Source organism: Hypanus sabinus, chromosome 2 (genome assembly GCF_030144855.1).
Source record: "Hypanus sabinus isolate sHypSab1 chromosome 2, sHypSab1.hap1, whole genome shotgun sequence".
In the NCBI taxonomy this organism is placed as follows: domain Eukaryota; kingdom Metazoa; phylum Chordata; class Chondrichthyes; order Myliobatiformes; family Dasyatidae; genus Hypanus; species Hypanus sabinus.
Window position 1 is genome coordinate 208671255 of NC_082707.1, and position 15482 is coordinate 208686736.

General features: G+C 42.8%; 1 protein-coding gene across 1 annotated transcript in view; it reads right to left on the minus strand.

Moving 5' to 3' along the window:
* Positions 1 to 15482, minus strand: part of LOC132390105 (protein unc-79 homolog) — a 625175-nt gene that overhangs the window by 351418 nt on the left and 258275 nt on the right. The window contains exon 33 of the mRNA XM_059962702.1: positions 11573 to 11675. Within this exon, the coding sequence (XP_059818685.1) occupies positions 11573 to 11675 (103 nt within the window). The remainder of the gene's footprint in view (positions 1 to 11572; positions 11676 to 15482) is intronic.

Genomic DNA, 15482 nt, shown 5'->3' on the forward strand with positions numbered 1-15482 from the left:
TCATACCACTGTAATTTCCCTTATTCCACTGAAATACTGCTACATCAAACTTTGCTTTCTCCCTATTAAATTTCAAGATGAACTCAATGATATTGTGATCACTGCCTCCTAATGGTTCTTTTACCTTAAGCTCCCCAATTACCTCTGGTTCATTACATAACACCCAATCCAGTATAGCTGATCCCCTAGTAGGCTCAACAACAAACTACTCTAAAAAGCCATCTTGTAAGCATTCAACAAACTCACTCTCTTGAGATCCATTACCAACCTGATTTTCCCGATCAACCAACATGTTGAAATCTCCTATGACTACATTATCATAACATTGCCTTTTTGATATGCCTTTTCTAGTTCCCATTGTAATCAGCGGTCCACATCCCAGCAGCTGTTGGGAGACCTGTATATAACTGCCATCATGGTCCTTTTACCCTTGCAGTTTCTTAATTCAAACCACAAGGATTCAACATCCTCCATTCCTATGCCACATCCTTCTACTAATTTGATGCCATTCTTTACCCGCAGAGCCACACCACTCCCTCTGCCGACCTTCCTACCCCTCTGACAGGATGTGTAGCCTTGGACGTTCAGCTCCCAACTACAACCATCCTTCAGCCATGATTCAGTGTTGGTCACAACATCATACCTGACAATCTGTAATATTGCAACAAGATCATCCACCGTATTTCTTACACACCATGCATTAAGATACAACACTTTGAATACTGTATTTACTTCTCTTTTAGATTCTACATCCCTAATGCACTGATGCTCACCCTGCTAGCTGCACTTCTGCCCTATCACCTGCCCTTCCTTACAGTCTGACTGTACACTATCTTTGCTTTTTTACCATCTGCTCAATGCTGAGTCCCTTCACTCTGGTTCCCAACCCCTGCCAAATTAATTTAAATCCTCCCCAACAGCTCGGTCAAGCCTGCCCATGAGAATATTGGACCCCTCAGGTTCAGGTGAAACTGTCACTTTTGAACAGGTCAGACCTCCTCCAGAAGAGATCCCAATAATCCAAGAACCTGAAACTCTGCTGCCTGCACCAGCTTCTCAGCTGCACATTAATCTACCAAATCATCCTGCTTCTATCCTCACTGGCGCGTGACACAGGCAACAATCTAGAAATTATTACCCTGGAGGTCCTGCTTCTCAGCGTTCTACTTACAGACAGACAGAAAGACATACTTTATTGATCCCGAGGGAAATTGGGTTTTGTTCCAGTCACACCAACCAAGAATAGTGTAGAAATACACCTAGCTCTCTAAATTCACTTTTCAGGACCTCTTTGTTTTTCTTTTCTATGCCATTGGTACTAATATGCACCAAGACATCTGGCTGCAGTCCCTACATGTGTCAAATAAAGCTGATCTTTAATTTTTTAAAAAGTACACAATTATAACAGGTTTTAATAGGAATGGCTTCCCCATTCCAACACCACCCCTGGATCTTCTTGGGGCAAGACATCAGCAATTTATCAAATGACTCCCACGTGTGGGGGCTTGCTTGTTCGTCGGAGAGTGAGAAAGGAGGCATAACTTTGGCCTATCAATTGGTCTAGCATTTGAGCATCTGCTCCAATTGCAAGGACAAATACAGTTTAATACAACAGCTGAATTTATAAGATAAGTGTGAGGTGGTTCATTTTGGTAGATCAAACATAATGGAAGAATATAGTATTATTGGTAAGACTCTTGGCAGTATGGAAGATCAGAGGGATCTTGGGGTCCAATTCCATAGGACACTCAAAGCTGCTGCACAGGTTGACTATGTGGTTAAAAAGCATACGGTGCATTGGCTTTCATTAACCGTGGGACTGAGTTTAAGAGCTGAGAGGTAATGTTACAGCTATATAAGACTCTGGTCAGACCTCACTTAGAGTACTGCACTCATTTCTGGTCACCTCACTACAGGAAGGATGTGGAAACCATATAAATGGGTGCAGAGGAGATTTACAAGGATGTTGCCTGGATTGGGGAGCATGCCGTATGAGAATAGGTTGAGTGAACTTGGCCTTTTCTCCTTGGAGTGGTAGAGGATAAGAGGTGACCTGATAGAGGTGTACAAGATGATGAGAGGCACTGATCCTATGGATAGTCAGAGGCTTTTTCCCAGGGCTGAAATGGCCAGCACGAGAGGGCACAGTTTTTAGGTGCTTGGAAGTAAGTACAGAGGAGATGTTAAAGGTAAGTTTTTTTATGCAGAGAGTGGTGAGTGTGTGGAATGGGCTGCCAGCAACTGTGGTGGAGGCAGATATGATAGGGTCTTTTTAGAGACTCTTGGATAGATACATGGAGTTTAGACAAATAGACGGCTATGGCTAACCCTAGGTAAATTCTAAAGTGAGTACATGTTCAGCACAGCATTGTGGGCTGAATGGCCTGTATTGTGCTATAGATTTTCTGCGTTTTATACAGAAGTTAAAGGTTTCCAACATCAGGATCAGAATCAGGTTTATTATCACCAACATGTGTTGTGAAATTTGTTAATTTTGCAGCAACAGTTCAATGCAATACATAATATAGAAGAAATAAATAAATAAATAAATAAATAAATTACAGTATATGTATATTAGATTAAAAATCATGCAAAAAACAGAAATAATATGTATTAAAAAGTGAGGTAGTGAGGCAGAGGGGAAGAAGCTGTTCCTGAATTAACAATATGTTGCTTACACATTGCAAGAAGGTTGTTGGTTTGGCAAATCACTCCAGTGCACATTGAATGTTTGTCCAAATGGAATTAAACTTAAACTCATCAAAATTACGTTTCACATTCCTATCTCTCATAACCAGCATTAATTCCAATTAAACTGGTCTTAATTTTAAAATGTTCACTGTTTTCAAATTCACTCCCTTTTCTTGCCCATTGCTGTAACTGTAATGCCCACTGTACATCCTTCCAAAAAGGCCTCTTAACCATTCCTGCCTTTTCTCTAAAGCATACAGTATTTTCAGTTGTTCAATCCCTGAACTTCAACTTTTATTTCTTCCTTTATTACATTGCTTTAAGTTCATTTTCAAGTGTCTAAATATTGCCTTCAGCATTGAGATGTAATTTTGTTTGGTGTTGCATTGTGAGTAACCTTGAGACACTTTATTGCTGTCATCATCATCATTATCATAAGATACAAGACCATAAAATATAGTATTAGGACATTTGGCCACTTGAGTCTGTTCGCCATTTCATCATAGCTGATCAATTTTCCCTTTCAGTCTCAATCTCCTGCCTTCTCCCTGTATCCCTTCTTGCCCTGACCAATAAAAAATCTATCAACCTCTGTCTTAAATATATGCAAAGACTTGGCCTCCACAGCCACCTGAAGCAACAAATTCCACAGATTCACCACTCTCCAGCTAAAGAGATGCCTCCTCAGTTCTGTTCTATACTGATTCTGTGTTTTCTAGACTTAGTCTCTCCCACCATAGGCTTCTGCAAGATGACAACATGAATGGTCACAGCAATTTCTCCTGGGTCAGCAAAAGGTGCTATTGTTCTATGTAAATGTATTTCTACTGATCACAAGGTCCTGCGACACATTAAGAACTTAAAGTACTGCTGGTCTATACCATCAGCAACGTGCTCACTGATGGAGAAAATGAAGGAGCTGCACAAAGTACTGCTCCTTGAGTCGATGGAGGCATACAATCTGACAACACGTGGCCTGTTTGTTTGCTTTTCTTGTGATCGTAAAACCCCTTTCGACATTGTTGATCTGGCACGCCGTAAGTTTCATTCACTGATTTATAGGATGAGGGCAGAGGAGCCATGGCGTTACCTGTTTGTAGCCGCCCAGAGTGAAGGGATGAAGCTGTTATGCTTTGCCAGTGGACGTAGCCTCAAAGATTTGGGGGAGTAGATTTGGGACGGAGATGAAAAGAAACTGCTTTTTGCAGAGAGTGGTGAATCTGTGGAATTCTCTGCCCAATGAAGCACTGGAGGCTACCTCAGTAAATATATTTAAGACAAAGTAGAATAGATTTTTGCATAGTAGGGGAATTAAGGGGTATGGGGAAAGGGCAGGTAGGTGGGGATGAGTCCATGGCCAGATCAGCCATGATCTTATTGAATGGTGGAGCAGGCTAGACGGGCCAGATGGCCTACTCCTGCTCCTGTTTTTTATGTTCTTATGGCATCCAGAACGAAGCTGGTGCTGTAATCATAGGGTTTTGCTCAGAGGAAGACAACATTTATAGTGGTTAACTGCAGGGTTTTTTTTTTGCTGAACTCAATGGATTCAAGGCCTTATAGCGCCAGAGGAGAGGCATTCAAGCTGGTGCATTCCACTGCGGGCAGCGCTGTGCAGATGTAACCGACTGACGATTTTAAATGTACTGAAGGGTCTGGGCTATATACATATATTGCTGTGTTTTTACTAATATTCTATATGTGTTTGTCTATGCGAGGACTGAGCCTCTAGTCGCTCAGTGAGCATCGGAGCAGGTCTCAACGGACTTGGGGGGAGGTGGGGAGGGCCTGGTCCAATATACATGTATATTCCACACTGTTGTGTTTTACTGAAATTCTCTATTGGTTTGTTGTCTTGTATGTGCCTCGAGTCGGTGTTGTGTGGGGGGATGGGGGTCGTCGGAGCCAATGTGTTCCACCAGGGATGATGTGCAGCATCCAGTCTGGAGGCGTTGCTGCCCTCCAGTGTGTGCTTGGCAGGAGACAGGCTTAACTGAATTCGACTGTGGAGGTCACCAACCTCCATACAGAATATGACCTGTCTACAAACACTCTTTGCCTTCTGTGGGCAAGCCAGTTCTGGATCCACAAAGCAACGTCCCCTTGGATCCCATGCCTCCTTACTTTATCAATAAGCCTTGCATGAAGTACATTATCAAATGCCTTGCTGAAATCCATATACACTACATCTACTGCTCTTCCTTTATTAATATGTTTAGTCACATCCTCAAAAAATTCAATCAGGCTCGTAAGGCACGACCTGCCTTTAACAAACTTTTCATAATCATATTATACCTCTCCAAATGTTCATAAATCCTGCCTCTCAGGATCTTCTCCATCAGCTTACCAACCACTGAGGTAAGACTCACTCGTCTACAATTTCCTGGGCTATTTCTACTCGCTTTCTTGAATAAAGAAACAACATCTGCAGATCTCCAATCCTCGGGAATCTCTCCCCTCCCCATTGATGATGCAAAGATCATTGCCAGAGGCTCTACAATCTCCTCCCTCGCCTCCCACAGTAGCCTGGGGTACATTTCATCCAGTCCCAGTGATTCATCCAACTTGATGCTTTCCAAAAGCTCCAGCACCTCCTCTTTCTTAATATCTACATGCTCAAGCTTTTCAATCTGCTGTAAGTCATCACTATAATCAATAAGATCCTTTTCCATAGTGAATACTGAAGTAAAGTATTCATTAAGTACCTCTGCTATTTCCTCCGGTTCCATACACACTTTCCCACTGTCACACTTGATAGGTCCTATTCTTTCATGTCTTATCCTCTTGTTTTTCACATACTTGTCGAATGCCCTGGGGTTTTCCTTAATCCTGCCCGCCAAGGCCTTCTCACGGCCCCTTCTGGTTCTCCTAATTTCCTTTTTAAGCTCCTTCCTAGTAACCTTATAATCTTCTAGATCTCTAACATTACCTGACACTCTGAACCTTTTGTAAGCTTTTCTTTTCTTCTTTATGAGATTTATTACAGCATTTGTACATCACGGTTCCTGTACCCTACCATATCATCCCTGTCTCACTGGAACGTACCTATACAGAACTCTACAGAAAAAATCCCCTGAATATTTGCTACATTTCTTCAGTACTTTTCCCTGAGAACATGTTTCCAATTTGCTTCCAGTTTCCTGCCTGATAGCCTCATAATTCTCCTTACTCCAATTAAACGCTTTTCTAACTTGTCTGTTCCTTTCTCTCTCCAATGCTAGTGTAAAGGAGATAGAATTATGATCACTATTTCCAAAATACTCTTCCACTGAGAGATCTGACACCTGACCAGGTTCATTTCCCAATACCAGATCAAGTACAGCCGCTCCTCTTGTAGGTTTATCTACATACTGTGTCAAGAAACCTTCCTTAAAACACCTAATAAACTCCACCCCATCTAAACCCCTTGCTCTAGGGAGATGCCAATTGATATTTGGGAAATTAAAGTCTCCCATCACGACAACTCCGTTATTATTACACCTTTCCAAGGTCTGATTCCCTCTCTGCTCCTTGATATCCCTGTTACTATTAGGCGGCCTGTAAACCCAGTAAAGTTACTGACCCCTTCCTGGCCATGCCTCTGGCACAGAGTCGGACCCTGTGGCTCAGAAAGGTAGGGAAGGGAAGAGGAAGGTTTCTATAGTTAGGGGTTCAGACAGGCGAGAGACTCCCACAGACACTCCGTAGACAATCCTTCCATGGCATCCACCTCTTTTGCAGCTGAGACACTATCTCTGATCAACAGTGCCACACCCCCACCTCTTTTGCCTCCCCCCCTGTCCTTTCTAAAACACCTAAAACCCGGCACTTGAAGTAACCATTCCTGTCCCTGAGCCATCTAAGTCTCTGTAATGGCCACCGCATCAGATCTCCAAGTACTGATGCACGCTCTAAACTCATCTGCTTTGTTCACATCACTCCTTGCATTAAAATAGACAGATCTCAAGCCTTTGGTCTGAGCACGTCCCTTCTCTACCACATACCTATCCTCCCTCTCGCATTGCCTACAAGCTTTCTTTACTTGTGAGCTAACCTCCTCTTCTCCAGTCTCTTCAGTTCGGTTCCCACCCCCCAACAATTCTAGTTTAAACTCTCCGCAGTACCCTTAGCAAACATCCCCGCCAGGATATTGGTCTCCCTAGGATTAAAGTGCAGCCTGTGCTTTTTGTACAGGTCATACCTGCCCCAAAAGAGGTCCTAATGATCCAGAAATTTGAATCCCTGACCCCTGCTCCAATCCCTCAGCCACCTATTTATCTTCCACCTCACTCTATTCCTATTCTCACTGTTTTGTGGCAGAGGAAATAATCCCGAGATTACTACCTTTGCAGTCCTGTTTCTCAACTTCCTTCCTAACTCCCTGTAGTCTGCTTTCAGGACCTCCTCCCTTTTCCTGCCTATGTCATTGGTACCAATATGTACCACGACCTCTGGCTGTTCTCCCCCCCTTCGCAGGATATCTTGGATGCAATCTGAAACATCCCGGACCCTGGCACCTGGGAGGCAAACCACCATCCGAGTTTCTTTCCTGCATCCACAGAATCGTCTGTCTGAACATAGAAACATAGAAAATAGGTGCAGGAGTAGGCCATTCGGCCCTTCGAGCCTGAACCGCCATTCAGTATGATCATGGCTGATCATCCAACTCAGAACCCTGTACCTGCTTTCTCTCCATACCCCCGATCCCTTTAGCCACAAGGGCCATATCTAACTTCCTCTTAAATATAGCCAATGAACTGGCCTCAACTGTTTCCTGTGGCAGAGAATTCAACAGATTCACCACTCTCTGTGTGACCCCATCTCGGTCCTAAAAGGCTTCCCCTTTACCCTTAAACTGTGACCCCTCATTCTGGACTTCCCCAACATCGGAAACAACCTTCCTGCATCTAGCCAGTCCAATCCCTTTAGAATATTATACGTTTCAATAAGATCCCCCCTCAATCTTCTAAATTCCAGTGAGTATAAGCCTAGTCAATCCAGTCTTTCTTCATATGAAAGTCCTGCCATCCCAGAAATCAATCTGGTGAACCTTCTCTGTATTTCCTCTATGGCAAGAACGTCTTTCCTCAGATTCGGGGACCAAAACTGCACACAATATTCTAGGTGCAGTCTCACCAAGGCCTTGTACAACTGCAGTAGAACTTCCCTGCTCCTGCACTCAAATCCTTTTGCTATGAATGCCAACATACCATTTGCCTTTTTCACCGCCTGCTGTACCTGCATGCCCACCTTCAATGACTGGTGTACAATGACACCCAAGTCTCGTTGCATCTCCCCTTTTCCTAATCGGCCACTGTTCAGATAATAATCTGTTTCCCTGTTCTTGCAACCAAAGTGGATAACCTTACATTTATCCACATTAAATTGCATCTGCTATGAATTTGCCCACTCACCTAACCTATCCAAGTCACCCTGCTTCCTCTTAGCATCCTCCTCACAGCTAACACCGCCACCCAGCTTCCTGTCATCCGCAAACTTGGAGATGCTGCATTTAATTCCCTCATCTAAATCATTAATATATATTGTAAACAACTGGGGCCCCAGCACTAAGCCTTGTAGTACCCCACTAGTCACTGCCTGCCATTCTAAAAAGCTCCCGTTTACTCCCACTCTTTGCTTCCTGTCTGCCAACCAATTCTCTATCCACATCAATACCATACCCCCAATACCGTGTGCTTTAAGTTTGCACACTAATCTCCTGTGTGGGACCTTGTCAAAAGCCTTTTGAAAATCTAAATATACCACATCCACTGGCTCTCCCCTATCCACTCTACTAGTTACATCTTCAAAAAATTCTATAAGATTCGTCAGACATGATTTTCCTTTCACAAATCCATGCTGATATTGTCTGCTGATTTCACCTCTTTCCAAATGTGCTGTTATCACATCTTTGATAACCGACTCTAGCATTTTTCCCACCACCAATGTCAGACTAACTGGTCTATAATTCCCCGGTTTCTCTCTCCCTCCTTTTTTAAAAAGTGGGGTTACATTAGCCACCCTCCAATCCTCAGGAACTAATCCAGAATCTAAGGAGTTTTGAAAAATTATCACTAATGCATCCACTATTTCTTGGGCTACTTCCTTAAGCACTCTGGGATGCAGACTATCTGGCCCTGGGGATTTATCTGCCTTTAATCCCTTCAATTTTCCTGACACCGCTTCCCTACTAACATGTATTTCCCTCAGTTCCTCCATCTCACTAGACTCTCGGCCCCTTACTATTTCCAGAAGATTATTTATGTCCTCCTTAGTGAAGGCAGAACCAAAGTAGTTATTCAATTGGTCTGCCATATCTTTGGTCCCTATGATCAATTCACCTGTTTCTGACTGTAAAGGACTTACATTTGTCTTGAGCAATCTTTTTCTTTTCACGTATCTATAAAAGCTTTTACAGTCAGTTTTTATGTTCCCTGCCAGCTTTCTCTCATAATCTTTTTTCCCTTTCCTAATTAAGCCCTTTGTCCTCCTCTGCTGGTCTCTGAATTTCTCCCAGTCCTCTGCTGTGCTGCTTTTTTTTGCTAATTTATATGTTTCTTCTTGGGACTTGATACTATCCCTAATTTCCCTTGTCAGCCACGGGTGCACTACCTTCCCTGGTTTATTCTTTTGCCAAACTGGGATGAACAATTGTTGTAGTTCATCAATGCGATCTTTAAATGCTTGCCATTACATATCCACCGTCAACCCTTTAAGTATCATTTGCCAGTCTTAGCTAATTCACGTCTCATACCTTCAAAGTTACCCTTCTTTAAGTTCAGAACCTTTGTTTCTGAATTAACTATGTCACTCTCCATCTTAATGAAGAATTCCACCATATTATGGTCACTCTTACCCAAGGGGCCTCGCACGACAAGATTGCTAACTAACCCTTCCTCATTGCTCAATACCCAATCTAGAACGGCTTGCTCTCCAGTTGGTTCCTCCACATGTTGGTTCAGAAAACCATCCCGCATACATTCCAAGAAATCCTCTTCCTCAGCACCCTTACCAATTTGGTTCACCCAATCTATATGTAGATTGAAGTCACCCATTATAACTACTGTTCCTTTATTGCACGCATTTCTAATTTCTTGTTTAATACCATCCCCAACCTCACTACTACTGTTGGGTGGCCTGTACACAACTCCCACCAGCATTTTCTGCCCCTTATTGTTATGCAGCTCTACCCATAGCGATTCCACATCCTCCAGGCTAATGTCCTTCCTTTCTATTGCGTTAATCTCCTCTCTAACCAGCAATGCTACTCCACCTCCTTTTCTTTCCTGTCTATCCCTCCTGAATATTGAATATCCCTGGATGTTGAGCTCCCATCCTTGGTCACCCTGGAGCTATATCTCTGCAATCCCAACTATATCATATTCATTAATAATTGTCTGCACATTCAATTCATCCACCTTGTTACGAATGCTCCTCGCATTGACACACAAAGCCTTCAGGCTTGTTTTTACAACACTCTTAGCCCTTATACAATTATGTTGAAAAGTGGCTCTTTTTGCTTTTTGCCCTGGATTTGCCTGCCTGCCACTTTTACTTTTCACCTTACTACTTTCTGCTTCTACCCTCATTTTACACCCCTCTGTCTCTCTGCACTTGTTCCCATCCCCCTTGCTACATTAGTTTAAAGCCTCCTGAACAGCAGTAGCAAACAATCCCCCTAGGACATTGGATCCAGTCCAGCCCAGGTGCAGACCGTCCTGCTTATACCGGTCCCACCTCCCCCAGAACTGGTTCCAATGCCCCAGAAATTTGAATCCCTCCCCCTTGCACCATTTTTCAAGTCACGTATTCATCTGAAATAGCCTCCTATTTCTACTCTGACTAGCACGTGGCACTGGTAGTAATCCAGAGATTATTACCTTTGTGGTCCTACTTTTTAGTTTATCTCCTAACTCCCTAAATTCACCTTGTAGGACCTCATCCTGTTTTTTACCTATACTGTTGGTACCTATGTGCACCACAACCACTGGCTGTTCACCCTCCCATTCCAGAATGTCCTGCAGCCACTCAGAGACATCCTTGACCCTTGCACCAGGGAGGCAACTATTATCAATTATCAAATAATTCTAAATGTAGGTCCCTTAAAGTCAGAAACAGGTGAATTGATTATGGGGAACAAGGACATGGCAGACCAATTGAATAACTACTTTGGTTCTGTCTTCACTAAGGAGGACATAAATAATCTTCCAGAAATAGTAGGGGACTGAGGGTCTAGTGAGCTGGAGGAACTGAGGGAAATACATGTCAGTCGGGAAGTGGTGTTAGGTAAATTGAAGGGATTAAATGCAGATAATTCCCCAGAACCAGATGGTCTGCATCCCAGAGTGCTTAAGGAAGTAGCCCAAGAAACTCGTTTCAACGGATGCTGCCCGACCTGCTGAGTTCATCCAGCTTGTTTGTATGCGTTGAATCGACTGTTTATTCTTTTCCATAGATGCTGACTGACCCGCTGAGTTCCTCTAGTGTGTTGTGCGTGTGCTTTGGACTTTCAGTATCTACACTTTCTTGTGTTTGCAACTAAACCTCATGACCATGTCTGCAAGCTTTTACGCATTGAGTTGCTGCCACATGATTAGCTGATTGGATATTTGCAATAATAAGCAGGAGTACAGGTGTATCTAATTAAGTCACCACTGAGTATCTGTTTTGCGTTAATGTATAAAGCCTAATGGCTTTAGAGAACCATTTGTACAAGGTGAAGAAATGCATTCAGTGCATCCAAGGTAAAGAAATGTGTTCAATAACTCTGTTTATATGAATAGAAGTTCTGAATGCACTTTGGAATAAAATATTAACTGTTCCCTTTTGCTTTTGAATCAGTGTTAAAAATTGCAAGGGAAAGTTGGCAAAACGATAATGACTATCATATTTATATATTTACCTGTCAGACATAAGAGTGGGTTGATCATCTGTAAATTCTTCAGGTGCAGGAACAAACATGCTGACAATGCTCTGTGCTGATAGTAAACTCGATTTCGTAGCACCTACGAAAATAAATGACAACTGGAAAATTTGCATCAGTTATAAACTTAAGAATAGTGAGATATATAAAAATGATTGAAAAATAGTTGTTGCACTCAGTTTTCATAGATATTCAAATAACCCATAGAATGGTGGACTTCTACAAATCACTTATTCAATCCATATTCAACAACAAAAAAATAACTAAAGGTTAAGGGCAACTTTACACTACAATAAAAGCATTGAAATGATGTTGTGTCCAAACCTGCTGTTAACATTTGACCAGTGCTGTGCTGGTGGAAAGGGGTGTGAGTAGGGAGGGGGTTTGGATTGGAGCAGATTTCCAACCAGAAATCAAACGCTTTGTTTCACAGCAGGATTTAAGGAGTATGATCATTTAAGGAGTAAGTATAACTTAGCTCTGTTGTCAAGCTGACAAGTAAAGGAACATGAAGGAAGTTATTTTGGGGCTCAAAATCTTTCGATACTTAATGTCCAATCCAAACAATGAGATGTACTGTATATTTCATTTGGTAGTGAATAATCATTGCTACTGTATATGCCATTATGATGGTGAATAATCATTGCTGATGAGTAAGATATCTTTGTGGATTGAACACAAAATGATTTTTTTAAGAGCAGAAGTGATGTAATTGGAAGCCCACCACTCTATGGGTTAGTTGGATGGGTTTACCTGAGGAAGCAACCACAATTGGAAGCGTGTACATATGAACACAGTACTCAAACCCCATTTTATAAATTACTTAAATGTCTGCCAAAGTAAACATCCAAAAGTGGCAAAGAATGTTTCCAAGACTTCAGATCAAAGTAGTTCCTGAACTTATACCCATCAAGTGAAAGCTATTTCTACTACTTCTAAGGTAACAACTTAAAAGGTATGAAATGTATTAATTACCAGGCAGGATAGTTAAATGTGCACAAGGAGTTGTTTTGTCTTCTGAACCTAACTGCAATGCACATAATTCCTACATCCCAACACAAGCTCATGTCTGGCAGATGACAGACCCAACAGGGCTGCCAGATTTGCCAAGGCCAGTGAACAAGGAGAACCCATAAAATTGTTGGTTTCCGTGAACGTTGACCTTGTCGTGCAGCAGTTATTACATGGTTTCTGGCACTCTGCTCGCTGTGAACCACGGCACTAACACAGGAAAACAGTTCCAACGGTAACTCTCTTACAGCTGGCAGGATACATTTGATAACTGAGTACTAAGTTCAAAGTTCAAAATAAATTTATTATCAAAGTACATATCTCATCATCTACAATCCCAAGATTCATTTTCTTGCAAAAAGACTGCACAGAACAAGACAGATAAACAACCAGGAACTAGTGTGCAAAAGACAACAAGCTGTGTAAATACAAAAAGAAAAAAAGAAAAAAAAATGATAAATATATAAGCAATAACTATCAAGAACATGAATGAAGATTCCTTGAAAGTGAGTTTATCGGTTGTATGAACAATTTTCAGTGTTGGGGTGAGTGAAGTTATCCGCTTTGGTTCAGGAGCCTGCTGGTTCAGGAGGAAGAAAGTGCAGGAGCTTCAGGACTCAGACTACCAGGTTTAGGAAAATGCTTGTCTCAAACTCTGCTGCCTTGCGGTTATACTCACTCATGGGGAAGGCTTTGGAAGAAAACTCCAAGGGAAAAATTGATGGGGATGACCTACCAGGAATGAGTTGTAGTGGTCCTGCCTCTGGCACAGAGATTGAACCCTCAACTAGAAAGGGGAGGAGGGAACAGAAGAGAGCAATAGTTTTAGGGGATTCTATAGTCAGGGGGGCAGATAGGAGATTTTGTGGGGCAGATCGGGAGTCTCGGATGGTATGTTGCCTCCCTGGTGCCAGGGTCCGGGATATCTCAGATCGGGTGCAGGCTATTCTTGAGAACGAGGGCATGAACCCAGATGTAGTGGTCCACGTAGGGACCAACGATGTAGGTAAGGTGAGTGAGGGGGTCCTGCTTAGAGAGTTCAGGGAGTTAGGAGTGAAGCTGAAAGGCAGGACCTCCAGGGTGACAATCTCGGGATTGCTACCTGTGCCACGTGCGAGTGAGGCGAAGAATAGAATGATTATGCACATTAATACGAGGCTGAGAGCATGGTGCAGGAAGGAAGGGTTCAGGTTTTTGGATAATTGGTCTTTGTTCCAGGGACATTGGGATCTGTTTCGAAGGGATGGTCTACATCTGAACCGGAGGGGTACTAACATTCTTGCAGGAGTATTTGCCAGTGCTGCTCGGGGGGGTTTAAACTAGATGTGCAGGGGGCAGGGATCCAGATCCAGAGGGTTGGTCAGAAGGTGCGTGGGATTAAATGTGTAGAAGGTTTGGGTAATCTTGAGAAGGTCATCAAAATTCAGGGTGCAATTAGCCCGATGGAAGTTCAAGGAGCTGGGTTAGGTACAATAGACAGTGTTTTAAGCAAAGAGAGGAGGAATGGGCTAAGAATTCTATACTTGAATGTGCGTAGTGTCAGAAATAAGACAGATGAGTTTGAAGCTCAGATGAAAATGGGGAACTACAATATAGTTGGGATAACGGAGACATGGCTGCAAGGGGATCAGGCCTGGGAATTGAGTGTACCAGGGTATACGTGCTATCATAGAGACAGAAATATGGGAAGAGGGGGTGGGGTGGCCCTGTTGGTGAGGAATGAGATTCAGTCCTTAGCAAGAGGTGACTTGGGAACAGGGGAAGTAGAGTCTGTGTGGATTGAGCTGAGGAACAGTAAGGGTAAAAAGACCCTAATGGGTGTTGTGTACAGGCCCCCAAACAGTAGCGTGGATATTGGGTACAAGTTGATTAGGGAGTTAACATTGGCATGTGCTAAAGGTAATGCAGTCATTATGGGAGATTTCAACATGCAGGTGGACTGGGAGAATCAGGTAGGTGCTGGACCCCAGGATAGGGAGTTTGTGGAGTGTCTAAGGGATGTATTTTTGGAACAGCTTGTGCTTGAGCCAACCAGGAACGAGGCTATTTTGGACCTGGTGATGTGTAATGAACAGGAATTGATAAGTGATCTTGAAGTAAAGGAGCCATTAGGAAGTAGTGATCATAACATGATAAGTTTTTATCTACAATTTGAGAGGGATAGGGGCAGATCAGAGGTGTCAGTGTTGCAATTAAATAAAGGAGACTACGGAGCCATGAGGGATGAGCTGGCCAAAGTTAAATGGACGGATGCCCTGGCAGGAAAGACAGTGGATCAGCAGTGGCAGGTATTCTTGGGCATAATACAAAAGATGCAAAAGCAGTTCATTCCAATGAGAAGGAAGGATTCAAAGAGGGGGAAGGGGCCACAGTGGTTGACAAAGGAAGTCAGAGATTGTATAGCATTGAAGAAAAAGAAGTATGACAGGGCTAAGATGAGTGGGAATACAGATGATTGGGAAAGTTTTAAGGAACAGCAGATCTTAACTAAAAAAGCAATACGGAGAGAAAAAATCAGTTATGAGCTCAGTCTAGCCAGGAATATAAAAGGGGATAGCAAAAGCTTTTTTAGCTATGTGAAGAGAAAGAAGATAGTTAAGATCAATGTTGGCCCCTTGAAGAATGAATTGGGAGAAATTGTTATGGGAAACAGGGAAATGGCAACAGAATTGAATGCGTACTTTAGATCTGTCTTCACCAGGGAGGACACAAGCAATAGCCCAGATGTATGGATGGGCCAGGGTCATAAGATATCAGAGGAATTGAGACAGATTGACATTAGGAAAGAAACTGTGATGAGTAGACTGGTAGGACTGAAGGCTAATAAATCCCCGGGTCCAGATGGTCTGCATCCGAGGGTTCTAAAAGAGGTGGCTCA